The 14,526-nt window shown below is 47.0% G+C and overlaps 1 protein-coding gene across 1 annotated transcript in view; it reads left to right on the forward strand.

The window, feature by feature from the left end:
- The window catches only part of TMEM207 (transmembrane protein 207), a 41,124-nt gene extending 26,680 nt beyond the window's left edge, over positions 1-14,444 (forward strand). The window contains exons 4-5 of the mRNA XM_082248842.1: positions 13,768-13,904; positions 14,183-14,444. Of these exons, the coding sequence (XP_082104968.1) occupies positions 13,768-13,904; positions 14,183-14,340 (295 nt within the window). The 3' untranslated portion in view covers positions 14,341-14,444. The remainder of the gene's footprint in view (positions 1-13,767; positions 13,905-14,182) is intronic.
- The last annotated feature ends 82 nt before the right edge of the window (positions 14,445-14,526 follow it).

Here is a 14,526-nt window from a genome sequence, read left to right on the forward strand (position 1 = left end):
ACCAGGAGAACGAGCAAAGTTAAATGTGTGCTTAATAATACTGATAAAGATTGGACTTCATCTGTCAAGTCTGGCTTGCAATGTGAGTTGTATAATGCTGCTATAAATCAGGCATGAAGACTTAAGCCCTGTACACACGATAAGAAATTTGAAAGGGAAATTTCGTCCGACGACCGATCTGCCGATTTTCGCATTGTTAGTATGGTGCTTTCGACAGCCGACTCCAACTTTTCGGCTGACAAAATCCTGATGTGCAGGCATTAAAATTTTTGTCCTCCATCAACACACGTCCGATTTTCGTCCCATTAGTACAGATTTAGACGGGGAAAAATCTTATGAGCAAGACTAGGCATGCTCAGAGATGAAAGAACACATAGAAAGCAATCCAACACATGACATCACTTCTGTAGTAGAATTCTGTCAGACGACAAAATTCATGTGCAGTCTAGAGCACATTCCAACCAACGGACACGCACTGTGGACAAAAGACGGACGACCGGACGGCGGAAATTCGTAGCGTGTGTACGGGCCTAAGGCTCTATTCACACTTTGGACATGGCAGCCCATTCTTTTTAATGGCACCCGTTCAGATTGGTGCGACCTAGCAATTCTAAAAAGGTGCCTGCACTACTTTGGTGTAGTAATTAGCCAAACACCCCCCCAGTTCGGTTCTCACCGTGAACAGGGGAAAAGTTAGTTAGAACATGCGAACTCCATTGAAGTCTATGGGACTCGAACATGAAAAATGTAAAGTCCTAATTTTAAAGGCTTAAATGCAAGTTATTGCCCAAAAAAAGTGTATGGGGGTCTGAGTACTGCCCTGGGCGACATGTAACAATGCAATTTTTTTTTTTTTAAATGATCGTTTTTACATTTGTGCGATGTATGTAGCCTGCTGCAGCAATACTGACATTTCTTAAGGAAAACATTTCATTTAAACTTGCTCGCGGCTGTAATGTATTGTCTGCTCCCCGCAATACAGATAAAAAAACATGAAAAGCCCCCCCCCTCCTGAACCATACCAGGCCACTTGCCCTCAACATGGGGAGGGTGCATTGGGGTGCCCCCCCAAAGCAAGTCCTTAAATATCCAAAACAGACAGCTGCACTCAGCAATATTCAAAATACGAAAAAATATCCTAAAACAAATAAACTAGAAATGTGTTGCGCTGTCACATAAATCATTTCAATACTATATTATATATTGTTTGTAGAATGGAAACTGTTTTTGAGACACCCCATTACATTTCCAGTTTATTTACAATTAACCACTTGCCCACCACCTTACTGGGAAATTTGTCATTACTTTGACGTTAAATACTGGGGTTAGGGCTGCAGCAACTGCATTTTACCATAAACCATTTTCTTTTCCCTTAGGCGGTGGGCCTTCAGCTAAAAGTGGTTCCTGTCGTGGATTTACTGCAGGATCACTTTTAGAAGCAGCGGGGGAGGTAATCCCCCTCCCCGCCGCTTCCAGGTGGTTACCGGCTTTACGTTACCAATCGCTGAGTCCAGGAACCATCCGATGCTGGCAGTGTCTTACTATAGAGATAACTGATGACAAGATGGCCACCGCTCGTCTCTATGCCCTTGGAGGACCGGAGCGACGTCATGAGTTCATGTCCAGTTCTTGGGCCATGTAAACATGTGAAATTTTGCCTATGGAGATTTTTAGGTACCGTAATTGAATGCCATTCCATGAGCCTGTACAATTTTAAAGCAAGTACTTGGTGTAACATCATCTTTCATATTATACAAAGAAAATTTTGATATATATTATGTTTTTTAATTCAATAAAATTTATTTTTCCCCAAAAAAATTGCTTTTGAAAAACCAATGCGAAAAACCCGCATGACAGAAAAAATTGTAATGACTTCCATTTTATTCTCTAGGATCTCTGCTAAAAAAAATATAGAAGGTTTGGGCGTTCTAAGTCATTTTCTAGGAAAAAAATACTAATTTTTACTTGTAAACAATGAATGTCAGACAAAGGCTGGGTCCTTAACCTCCCTAGCGGTATTCCCAAGTGTGGAGATCCCCCGTTGTCCTCCCCAGCCATCCTGCAGCCATCCTCACACTCTCTCCCCGCTCTGTGTTTTATGCCAGCACCTATCTTCCGGTTCCCTTTCCTGTGAGCGTTGCGAAGCAGGGGGGTGGAACCGGCAGCAAATTCAAAAAGTAAATAAAATAAATAACTTGATACAAAGTTATTATCCTAACGGATTACACTGTATCAAGTAATTTACCTCAGAATTTCACCTGCTGACTTTTCCATTGCCCTGCCTGTGCTTTTCCAGTTTTTTGTGCCTGGAAAATTTAGAACGACCATGGCTTTCAAAAAGCGTTCTTTTTGTACAAAGGCGCTTTTAGATGAACTGGAAAACAGCAACAGCGAAACTGAGTTACTTGAAGAGCTGAGCGATAGCGATTCTTGGGAAAATTTGTCATCAGGTACGGAAAGTGACAACGACAGCGACGATTCTGTGACTCAGCGATGTGCGGACTTGGTGCCCTATTGACTGTGGTACAGATCAGGCAGTACCCCCATGACAACCCCTTGGCGTACCTCCAATTATTTTGGACCGATGAGGTTATTGAAAAAATTGTTACCGAGACCAATCGGTACAAAGACCAACAATTCGCTATGCATCGGAGGTTTGCAAGATGCAGAAAGTGGGAACCAGTGACCAAAGATGACCTTTGGAAATTTCTGGGCCTAATTATGCTTCAGAGAGTGGTGGGGAAACCCCTGCAGAAGTGGTATTGGCAACCAATTCATTATTCGCCACTCCATTCTTTGGCATGGTCATGTCATAATACCGATTTTTCCTCATAATGAAGTATCTGCACTTAAATTTGGAAAGTGTATCAAATGATTCTTCATAATTTCCAACGGAGCTATGTGCCAGAAAGATAGAAGGATCACAGGCGCTCTGTGATCATTCCACAGAAAAGTACAGTCAGCTGTGTTTACAACAGCTGACCTTTCTTCTCTCTCGGCAGGGAGCAATCGTGGGTGGCAGGCGGCAATCCGAGCTGCCTGCCCCATGCATCGGAGTCCCTGCTGACGAGTGGGGGCGGGAGTGTGCCGTAGGCGGCGTGCGCTCGCCCCTTAGCTGCAGGCGCGCGACCGACGTAGAACTACGTCGGTTCACGCAGGAGGGGCTACCTGCCGCAGTAAAATCTACAAACATCCTTTTACCTGCATAGGCAGGTTTTTGTAAAGGTTAACTATCCTTGGGCGTGGCTGGGATGTGAAGCTGAGAAGATGTGTAGTGCTTGAGCTCCGATCCTGACTTAATCCTAGTTGTTATCTGGGCTTCCCTTTCCTCCTCTGGCACCCCCTTTTGCATCACCCTGGGTCCTAAGAAGACGGCGTCACTCAGCGGGCTCTCCCGCTGTCACCCGGAAAGTTCTGCTCCTCCAATTCCTCCGCCGCCTCTCTCCATCCTTCGGGTACACCAGCAGCCATCTTGGACACGAGGCCTTGTCAGCATACCATGTATGCAGGCACCCAGATGGATGCGGGCCCGAGCGGGTCGTCAGGATCCATCTCAATCTGACATGCTGGCAGCGATTAAGGCCTGCAGAGACACCCTAACTGTAAAAATTGACTATCTGGCCATGGATATCAGCCTTATTAGGCACGATCTGGACAAATTTAGGTCGTGGGTTTCGGAGGCGGAGGACCGTATTTCCTGACTGGAGGATTCCACCAGCGTGGATTCCAGGGAGCTTCATGCCCTCCAGGTGCAGGTTAAAGCGCTCCAAGACAAGGCGCTTGATACCAAAAACCGCGTAACAACATCTGCATCCTGGGACTGCCGGAGCATGTGGAGACCCGCCGAATTTGCGAAAACCTTCCTGACTGGATTGCTGGACTTCCTGGTAATGCCTCCTACATTCGTGGTGGAACAAGCCCATCGGGTTCCCCAAGCCCCTCTGATCCCTGGGGCGCCTCCCCGGCCTTTCTTGCTCTGTCTTCTCAACTACAGGGACCGGGACCGCATCCTGGTGATGGCCCGGACGAAGCAAGATCTCCGCTATGAGAATGCTAAGATCATGCTCTTCCCCGACTATTCGCCACAGGTTCAGCGGAAGTGCCGTCAGTTCACAGAGATCCGCAAGCGGCTCAGGGATCAAGTACAGCCTTCTCTACCCCAGCAAGCTCCGTGTCTCGGTCTCCAATGCGCTTGACCCCTCTACTTCTAATTTTGAGGGGCTTCAGGCGGCCAAACGGGATCTACACTTGCACATATCTGAGGTTACACGACTGTGCTTATACCAGATGAGACAACATTTTTTTTAACAGGGCGACAAAAATGGCAGACTTCTAGCTCTCCTGTCACAACATGATGCACCCCTGACCCTGGTTCCGGAGCTCACCTCTCCCTCTGGGGGGGCCATAACCTCCCCTGAGGCGATACTGGAGACCTTCCGGGATTATTATGGTGGCCTCTATACTACTACTGTTCCCCCTGACCTCTGCCCTGATGATTTGCACTCCCTCCTGGACCCGGTAGCTCTGGGACTGGTTGGTCCACAAAATCACTACAGAGGAGGTTTCTGCTGTGATCGCCTCTATACCTGGGGGGTAAGGCTCCGGGTCCAGACGGCCTGCCTATGGAATTCTATAAGGCCCTTACTGGTCTCCTGGCCCCCCTGCTGGCCTCCCTCTACACTCAATGCCTTGAGGATGGCACCCTTCCCCCTTCAATGGTGGAAGCCCACATTATCCTTATCCATAAATCCCGTAAGGATCCAAAACTATGCACCTCCTACAGACATATAGCACTTCTCAACAATGACCTTAAAATCCTCACCAAGCTTCTTGCCTCCAGACTCCAGCCCTTACTCCCCTCTGTGATTGACCGAGACCAAACTGGTTTCATGGCTCATAGGTCTACGGACGTTAATCTTCGCAGGCTGTATACAAATTTGCAGGCCCAACACAGTAACGTGGGCACTAGGGTCGTCGCCTCTCTTGATATTGAGAAGGCGTTTGATTCAGTTGAATGGCCCTTCCTGTGGGAGACCCTCTGGAGAATGGTCTTTCCCCTGCTCTTTATCATGTGGTTGCAGATGATATACAGGTCACCAGTGGCCGCTGTCCCTCTCGGTGGGAGATTGTCGCTCTGGTTTGCGTTGTCTCGAGGTACGCGGCAGGGCTGCCCTCTCTCCCCAGCCCTCTTCGCCATCACCATGGAACCGGTGGCGGAGGCGATTCGCGTCTCCCCGCTCATTAAGGGGTTGCGGGTGGCCTGGCTGGAGGAGAGGGTAGCCCTGTATGCAGATGATCTCCTACTATTTCTGAATGATGCTGACTCCTCTCTTAGGGGTGCCCTGCAAGTCCTAGAGGCCTTCTCGTGGGTGACGGGCCTGAGGGTTAACTGGACTAAGTCACAACTGTTGGCGATCGACTGGGGGGCCAGGCAAGCAGCCTTGTCAGATGTCTCGCTACAGTGGGCCGACAGCTTTGTGTACCTGGGGGTTTGTGTCTCCGGGGAGGCCTCAGACTTTATTTCGCTGAATCTAGACCCGGTGGTCACGCAGATCCGGGCTCGGCTAAAGGCATGGGAGAACCTACCACTCTCTCTTTTGGGTCGTATTTACCTCATTAAGATGAAAGTGTTACCTAAACTTACGTATCTGCTCCGTAACTCACCCCAATGGATACCGCAAACATTTTTTTCCCGCTCTAAATAAATTGTTCTCCTCCTTTTTGTGGGGCCCGCATCCCCCTTGGTACAAATTTTCCACCCTTATGCGCCCCCTTTCACAGGGGGGGGCTAGCATTCCCAGATTGCCACAAATACTTTCTCGCATCTCAATTGGTTGCTGCGGTTTGGTGGCTTGCACCTGATACCTCCAATTCCATGGTGGTGTTGGAGGCTGCGGTGCTCGGGTCTGTGGAAGTGCTATCCCACTTACTTTTCCGGGGCCCTAGGGCTTCATACGCATTGACCACCTCCATGCAAACAGTACTCCGAGCTTGGAAACTTGGCCTACAGCTTGAGGAATAACCGAGCACCACGATCTCCCCTAATACACCCTTGTGGAATAACCCCACCTTGACACACTGATCCTGTGACTTGGACCAAGTATAGTGTAAAAAAGATCTCTGATGTAACAACAGATCTCTCCTGTCCCTCCTTTGAGCACTTTGTCACCAATTGCAACGTCCCCTCTACCCATGTGTTTCGGTATCTCCAGTTCTCTCATGCCTTCAGGTCTGAGTTCCCCTGGGGGATCACAGGTGGTACAGCCGGATCTGGAACGGGTCCTGCTCTATGACTGTTCGGAGCGGGCTGTTTCTGTGTTATATGCGCATCTCCTTCGGGTCTCCTCTCCGGAGCTCTCTGGCCTGCGTGCTCGCTGGGTCCGGGATGTTCCGGATTTGGACTCGAAGAATTGGATAAATATGTGGGAGCTTCCCTTTAAAATCCTTGTTTCCCTCAAGGATAGACTCATCCAGTATAAGATAGCTCACCATGCTTACCTCACCCAGTATCGTCTTTATAAGATTCATGCTTCTCTCTCCCCGAAGTGCTGGAGCTGTGGTCGGGAGCCAATTTCCTACACATCTTCTGGTCCTGTCCACATCTCTCCGTGTTCTGGTCGTCAGTGCTCCGGGTGATTACTGAGGTGTCACAGGTTGCAGTCGATCCATCCCCCAGGTTGTGTCTTCTGGGGCTGTTGGCAGTGGCGGCTGGTGAAGTTTTAGGATGGGGGGGGCGCAAGACCCCGCCCTTCCATTTTGACCCATCCCATTTCTCAGAAGCCACACCCCTTATAGACTCCACCCATTTTGCCCCCTGTATTTTGCTTGCGTGAACAAATTCTCCCAATATATCACATATTAAGGGGTCCATCAGTACTAGTATATCCCATAATAGGGAGCAGGGGCCCTATTATGGGATATACTGTGAGAGACACCCTATTATGGGATACACTGACTGAGAGTGGCACAAACCCCACAATACAGACCCCCTAGCACAAACCCCACACAAACCCCTCAAGCGCAAACCCCCTAGCACAAACCCCACAGTACAGGCCCCCTAGCACAAACTCCACAGTACAGGCCCCCTAGCACAAACCCCACAGTACAGACACCCTAGCACTAATCCAACAGCACAGACCCCCTAGCACAAACCTCACAGTACAGACCCCCTAGCACAAACCCCACAGTACAGGCCCCCTAGCACTAATCCCACAGTACAGACACCCTAGCACAAACCCCACAGTACAGACCCCCTAGCACTAACCCCAGAGTACAGGCCCCCTAGCACAAACCCCACAGTACAGACCCCCTAGCAAAAACTCCACAGTACAGGCCCCTTAGCACAAACCCCACAGTACAGACCCCCTAGCACAAACTCCACAGTGCAGGCCCCCTAGCACAAACCCCACAGTACAGGCCCCCTAGCGCAAACCCCACAGTACAGGCCCCTAGCACTAATACCACAGTACAGACCCCCAAGCACAAACCCCACAGTACAGCCCCCCTAGCACAAACCCCACAGTACAGGCCCCCTAGCACAAACCCTACAGTACAGACCCCCCTAGCACTAATCCAACAGCACAGACCCCCTAGCACAAACCCCACAGTACAGACCCCCTAGCACAAACCCCACAGTACAGACCCCCTAGCACAAACCCCACAGTACAGGCCCCCTAGCACTAATCCCACAGTACAGACCCCATTTCAACGCAGTGACCAGCATACATGATGCCCCCAATGCAGAGATCAGCGTGCGTGCGTGCCCCCAATGTTGTGACCAGTTCATTGCCCCCAATGCAGAGATCAGCGTACATGCCCCCAATACAGTGACCAGTATACATGCCCCTAATGCAGTGACCAGTATACATGTCCCCAATGCAGAGATCAGCGTGCATGCCTCCAATGCAGTGATACATGTCCCCAATGCAGAGATCAGCATGCGTGCCTCCAATGCAGTGATACATGTCCCCAATGCAGAGATCAGCGTGCATGCCTCCAATGCAGTGATACATGTCCCCAATGCAGAGATCAGCGTGCGTGCCTCCAATGTAGCGATACATGTCCCCAATGCAGAGATCAGCGTGCGTGCCTCCAATGCAGTGATACATGTCCCCAATGCAGAGATCAGCGTGCGTGCCTCCAATGCAGACAGTGACCAGTGTACATGTCCCCAATGCAGAGTGTCCAGCATGTCCCCATTCAATGCACAGTGGCCACTGACCAGCATACATGCCCCTTCAATGTAGTGACCAGCATACATGGTGATTTCAGATAGCGGCTGGTCTGTGGCAGGGAATGAGTCAAGTGTTGAAGGATGTGGGGAGGTTGAGTTTGAGGTGGCAGTGAGGAGGTTAATATGCTGACCGAGGTCTGTGTCCTCTCTGCGGGGTTTAGATTTAGCAGGGCTGGGCTGGCTGTGGTAGGTGTAGCAGGGGGAAAGGAGGAGTCACCATCCAGCTGAAGGAGGAGTGCTGCTGCTGCTGACTGAAGACATCCTGCTTGTGAGGAAAGGAGCCGATCTATCTGTGTGAGGGAGCCGTCAGCGCCATCTTGCCCTAGGCTCGAGTCTGAAGGGGAAGAAGCTGGTGAGCTTCTGGGGCCCTTTGTGGAGCTTCCTGCGCCTGGACATTATCCCGGAGGGCAGTGTGGGTCTCCTGGGTCGGTGTAGGGAGGGACACTTGTGCCTTCGGTGCCGTCGGACTCGGTTAGAGCAGAGCTGCTGTTAGATGTCACGGTCCGGACCGGAGCTGCGGTTTCAGGCTTCCATCTGCTCAGACGGCTAGCCACGCCCCCGGGATGTCCTCCTGTGATTGGTCCAGGCTGGAGACTGGACCAATCACAGCCAGGACATCAGCAAAGTGGGGAGTGTCGGGGGCGCATTGCTCTGCGCCCCGATGACCCCCAGAAGGCCGCCAATCGGCGACTCTGCTGCACACAAGTGGGGTGCAAAACCTCACCCCCCCCCCATAGCCACCAGTTAGTCCGGCGCCCCTAGTGGGCTGAAAATTGTATTTTATTTTTTTTCCTTCTTTTTTTTTTATTGGGCCACAGATTGGGGGGGGGGGGGGGGCGGCGCACCTGCGCCCCCTATAGACCGGCCGCCACTGGTTGTTGGATGACCTGGTGCCAAGGGTGGCTGAACGCACTCTTCTGGGCCTGCTATTGTTTTATGCTTGAAAGACAATAGTACTTCATTGGAAGCAGTGGGCCAACACTGTGTTGCACTGGAAAAAATTGGTGATACCTCTTTATCAGGATACTTACGCTCATAGGGGCTGCCCTAAAAAACATGATAGGGTTTGGGCTAAATGGCTATCCGACTCCTCCACTGCGATGAGTGATTGGAAAAGTCCTTGTGGCCGTCTCCCCAATGCCTTGTGTGAGTGCGGCCTTTCTGAGTTGTAAGTTTCCTGTTCTGTCCCGGGGACCCCCTGGGCATTGATCAGAGCCCCCTGGCTCATATACTGACACAGGTATCCATTTATTACTCTGCCATGTATTGGGATGCTTCCTGATTCGACCCCTGCGTGGGTGACACTTCTCATTTATATATTTAGGCATCCGCTGTATGGTGAACCATATGCACCTGTAACTGTTCGTGTTGGTTTTTTTTTTTTTTTTTTCTCGTTGTTTGTGTTTTAAACAAACCAATAAAAAGATTAAAAAAAAAAAAAAGTAAACTATCCTTTTAAGTGGTTAAAAAGCAAAAATAGCGTGACAAAATGCAAGCATGACTAGGATTATGAAAGACCTGGGGAACCTTGGAATGGAGAAGGAAAACAAGTTCTGCAGTGCACATAGTATTAGTATAGCACGCTGTGGGAAATGGTGGTCATGGTCAGGTTGAGCCTAACATTCGGAGAGCCTTAAAGACGAATAAATAAACAAGACATCAAACTAGTCACTGTATAAATTGCACACAAATGCCACAGTCCTTGCACCCTTAATGTTTTTGTCATTCTCACGGATACATAAAAACCTCAGGTCAAAGAAAAAGAAAAAATAAATTATATTATATACTGTATGCTTTTCTGCATCCAAAAAATATCACTTTGTCTGACTGAGACTATCCTACAGAAGAACAATAAAACAAGCAACAGTTGAAACAATGAACATATTGGTCAGCACTATGTAACATACAATATGTACAGCGTGCAGGGGTAAGGAGCAAGAAACATACAACACAGTGGGTAGAGTGCAGAAGCCAGGATGATAAAGGGGGGGGTGGGGGTGGGAGAGATAGAGAGAGAAGGTGGGAGAGAGAGGAGGGGGAGGGAGAAAGGGGAGAGAGGGGGGGGGATAAATTAAGTGAGAAAATAAGAGGAGAGAGAAGAGAGAGGATTGGGAGAGAAAGAGAGGGGAGGGAGAGAGTGAAAGGAGAGGGGGTGTGAGAGAGAGAGAGAAAAGGGGTAAGGGAGAGAGATAGAGTGGTAGGGGAGAGAATGGAGGGTGAGAGAGAGAGGGGGCTAAGGGAGAAAAAAAAATAATGGGGCAAGAAAGAGAGTGTGTGTGGGGGGGGGGGGGAGTGCAGAGGGGAGTGAGAGTAAGAGGGGAGGGGTGAAGGAGAGAGAGAGAAAGGATGGGGAGGAGAGGAGAGAGAGGAATGAGAAATAGAGAGGGTGGGCGAGGAGAGAAAGGAGAGAGACGGGAGAGAAAGAGGGGAGGTGGGGGGAGAAAGAGAGGAAATGGGTGGGCTGGGGAAGGGAAGAATAGAGAGCGGGGAGTGCCCAGTGTACAAAACACTCACTCACCAATTATGCCCCTCCCATCCTGGTCCCCATAAGGCTCAGACTGCAGCAGCTAGCAGCCAGGATCAGCTGTGCCCACTGTTTCAAATCTTCCTCCCAGCTCCCACAGAACCTCTTTCACAGGTACAGTGCTATCCCATTGCATGCTGGGGATTTAGTATAGGGCTGAGTGGACACAGATGATAGGACAGGAGGCAGAGCAGATCATGCAGCATCTGTCTTCTTCATGCCTGGACACATTTGGTCACTTGGAGAGGATGCAATTTTGCACTGACAGCCTCTGTATTTTCACAGACTTTTACAGACGGGAGAAATAAGTTTCCTTTTCTTTAAATCTGTTCATGGAAATACAAATGGTTGGCAACCCTGAACATTAGGCAATTGATTCAGCACCTGAGCCTGCTTTATAGCCTACATTCATCTGGTGACACGAAGGATCCCCTATAGCCGTGACACGCCACTTCAGGGACATTTCACACACAGAGAATTTCGTAATTTTGTGAAAATATTTGTAACGACACAACACAACATAAAAGAGCTCAAAACACCTGAAGTGCAATACCAGTGAGTCCAAAATTGATCATAATCCATATACCCTGATACATTCCAAAAGAAGGTCCTTGGATTTGGAAAGAGGTGGAAAGTGGGAGTTAGTGATGACTACGAACCTCTGATGACCTGGATCTTGCCATATGCGATTTTTGCTGTTTTAATATTTAGACAGCAACTAAATCTGGTGGGTGCGTTTTTCTGGCATTGGTGGAGATGGCATTGGGTGATTGAAACACTAAAGGAGGGAGATCACCTAATATACATTACCTGATACTTTTTCACAAGATTTATTTTGAACTTTCTATATGTCTGACTTTTTGAATATTTTCAAATTTGCACTCACTATTATTGCACTTCAGGCATTTTGAGTTACTTTATGTTGCGTTGAACGCTGCATTTTTTCTTTGTTACTATTACTATAGTGTTTTGTATATCTGAACTAATTGCTAGCAGCTATATATACCATTAAGCGCTGACACAATTTTTTCCTATTTTACTGGATTTTGGAAAAAATTACACTTATCCCGGTATTGGTATTGATTACCCTAGGTAACCCATTGGCCAAGGGAACCAATTTAAAATGTAATTAAATGAATTTGAGATGATATGTGTTTCTTTCCACATTCTAAGAGTTATACTTAGACATACAATTTCATGTAAACTAACATGGAATTTTACCAGACAAATTAAATACTTTTATGTGTGCTATCTGAATATTTTAATCTTCAAAGTGACCGTGATATCATTGTGTCCAGCAGCTTAATAAGTGACAGCTATACACAAATCAATCAGCCCAGGAGTTACATTCAGTAATAATTGTTCTATATTCTGGCTCTAAATGTTACAATGCTGGAGCCCACAATTAGTTTTTGCTGTCATTACTTTTTATCATCTGACATTTTACTGACGTATAGTTATTTTAAAACATTGATTCCCTCTCACTTCCGTACTTTTGAAATATAACTGGTTTATTAGCCCATTCTTTGAATTCCTTAGGAAAATGGCTGATTAGCTACCTGTCTTGGCTCTTCCTCTGAGGACTTACCTATTGTTATATGACTGACCTAACTGATTATTCCACCAAGATCTGTACAGCATTCTTGAATACATTTCTCAGGGGTCTTCAAGCTGAGTCATATCTTTCATATGTCTGTGGAGAGTACAAACATTTCTTTGCAGATATAGCACAGCCTAGGGCAGCCTTTCTCAACCTCTTTACCACAGAAGAGCCATGACCTTTATTTTCAGGCCTCAGGGAATTCCTGCAAAATACAAATTTATTTGGGGTCAGTGGAAAAATGCCCCTTAAATTGGTAATCAGCGGGAAGAATGGCCTCCTTTCAGTGTTGGTCAGCATGCCACCCTTAGGCTGGGTTCAAACTGCAGCACGAAGCGGCTTGCATCAAGGGTCCAGAGCGTCCCTGTTAACCATTTCAGGTCCGATTTCAATCAGAATTTTTGGCTGAATTCGAACCTGAAACAGACCAGAAGACACACAGGACTCCTGTGCAATTTGTACCAGAGCTGCTCCGGAGAAATGTGAACCGGCACCATAAAGAGCCGGTCACAATCTCCAGACATGTGAAACCTGCATCCAATTTGCAATAGTGTGAACCCAGCCCAACAGATGGCTAAGAAAAAAAAATGATGCCATGCTGCTGACTCTGTCAAGTAGTGTTGGCATGGAACTATTCAGGCACCATAGGAGATGGGAGGTAAGTCACAGCTCAAGGAATCCCTAGTAACTCCTGAAGGAACCCAAGGATTCCATGGAACCCTGGTTGAGAATGGCTGGTCTAGTAACTCTGCTTCCACATAGCACAGCAAAACAGAATGGTAACGATGTATGCAGTTTAACAGTAGTTATATTTACCAAAATTATCTGATTTTATTTTGCAATAATGAAATGAAAGGAACATTCTGATTAGAGGCTATAGGGTTAGGTTGCTTTAGGTCAGTGATGGCGAACCTTGGCACTCCAGATGTTTTAGAACTATATTTCCCCATGATGCTCAGCTACACTGCAGAGTGCATGAGCATTATGGGAAATGTAGTTACAAAACATCTGGGGTGCCAAGGTTCGCCATCACTGCTTTAGGTTATTAGCATTTACACTTTTTTTATTTGGCTTACCGAATTAGTTCAATAAAGTCATTTTACTGCAGGCTACAGTAAAACTAAATCTATAAAAGTGAAGATTATCCAGGACAAACCTTTTATTTCTGGATGTGTTCATAATACAATTGTCACAATTTTATAGCACTGAAAAACATCAAAAATGAATTATTAAACTGCAAACGATTTGATTTAGTTATACCTCTGAAGCCCAATGTTTTAAATATCTTTTTTTTACTTTTACTTTTTTAAATACTTTTGAAAGCCTTTGAAAGTTATCCATATATAGTCATACAACTGATTTATGGTCCATATATTTGTATGTTTCATATGTATGTGGTATATGTTGCAGGGTATTCCTGATTGTGCTTCTGATTGTGTTGGTCCGTTGTTTGGTGGACTGTTGCCTCCAGTGTCAGACAAAGAGAAGAAGACTCTCCAGAAACATGGTTACTGTTGTCACATTAAGCGGCTTGGATTGCTTACAGGGTAATAATGAACAACAGTTGTACATTGACCTTAAGTGTCCAACAAATGTATTATAAGGTGGTAGACATCTTTATACAAAAGCTTTGGAGACAAAGAAAATATTTAAATGATATTTACTACAGCAGTGAGTATATTATTGCATTAACTAGTACATTTAATGAGAACACAGTTAAAGTCCATGAATACTACACTTGACGTACAGTAGGTGGTGCACACATTCTTTTACATATCATGTGTTTAAAAGTAAAATAAAAGCAGCTTTTTTTTTTTTTTTGTAGGAAAAGAAATTTCACAGCATTCTAATTTTAAGGCATGGACTTCACATGAAACTTCAGAGACCACATTTTGTGCTGTAAATCTTGGGGGGCTAGAGTCTGGAGCCCCTCCTTCCTATGAAGAACTGTTTTCAACAAATAAAGGCCAGCTGGAATTATGACTACAACTAGTTTATTACCTTTCTGAAGCTAAGGAGAAGTTCACTAAGCAGGGAATAATGAAGCTGGATGAGAAGACTCGTACCTTTGATGAGATGTCAGCCCATGTCTCCACCTTCCCTAGGGTCGCAGATTTTTTTTTTTATCTTTTTCAATGGAACTGGGTTAGTAAAGGCAAAGGTTGGCCC

The sequence above is a fragment of the Pelophylax lessonae genome, assembly GCF_965119305.1.
Source record: "Pelophylax lessonae genome assembly, chromosome: 3".
In the NCBI taxonomy this organism is placed as follows: domain Eukaryota; kingdom Metazoa; phylum Chordata; class Amphibia; order Anura; family Ranidae; genus Pelophylax; species Pelophylax lessonae.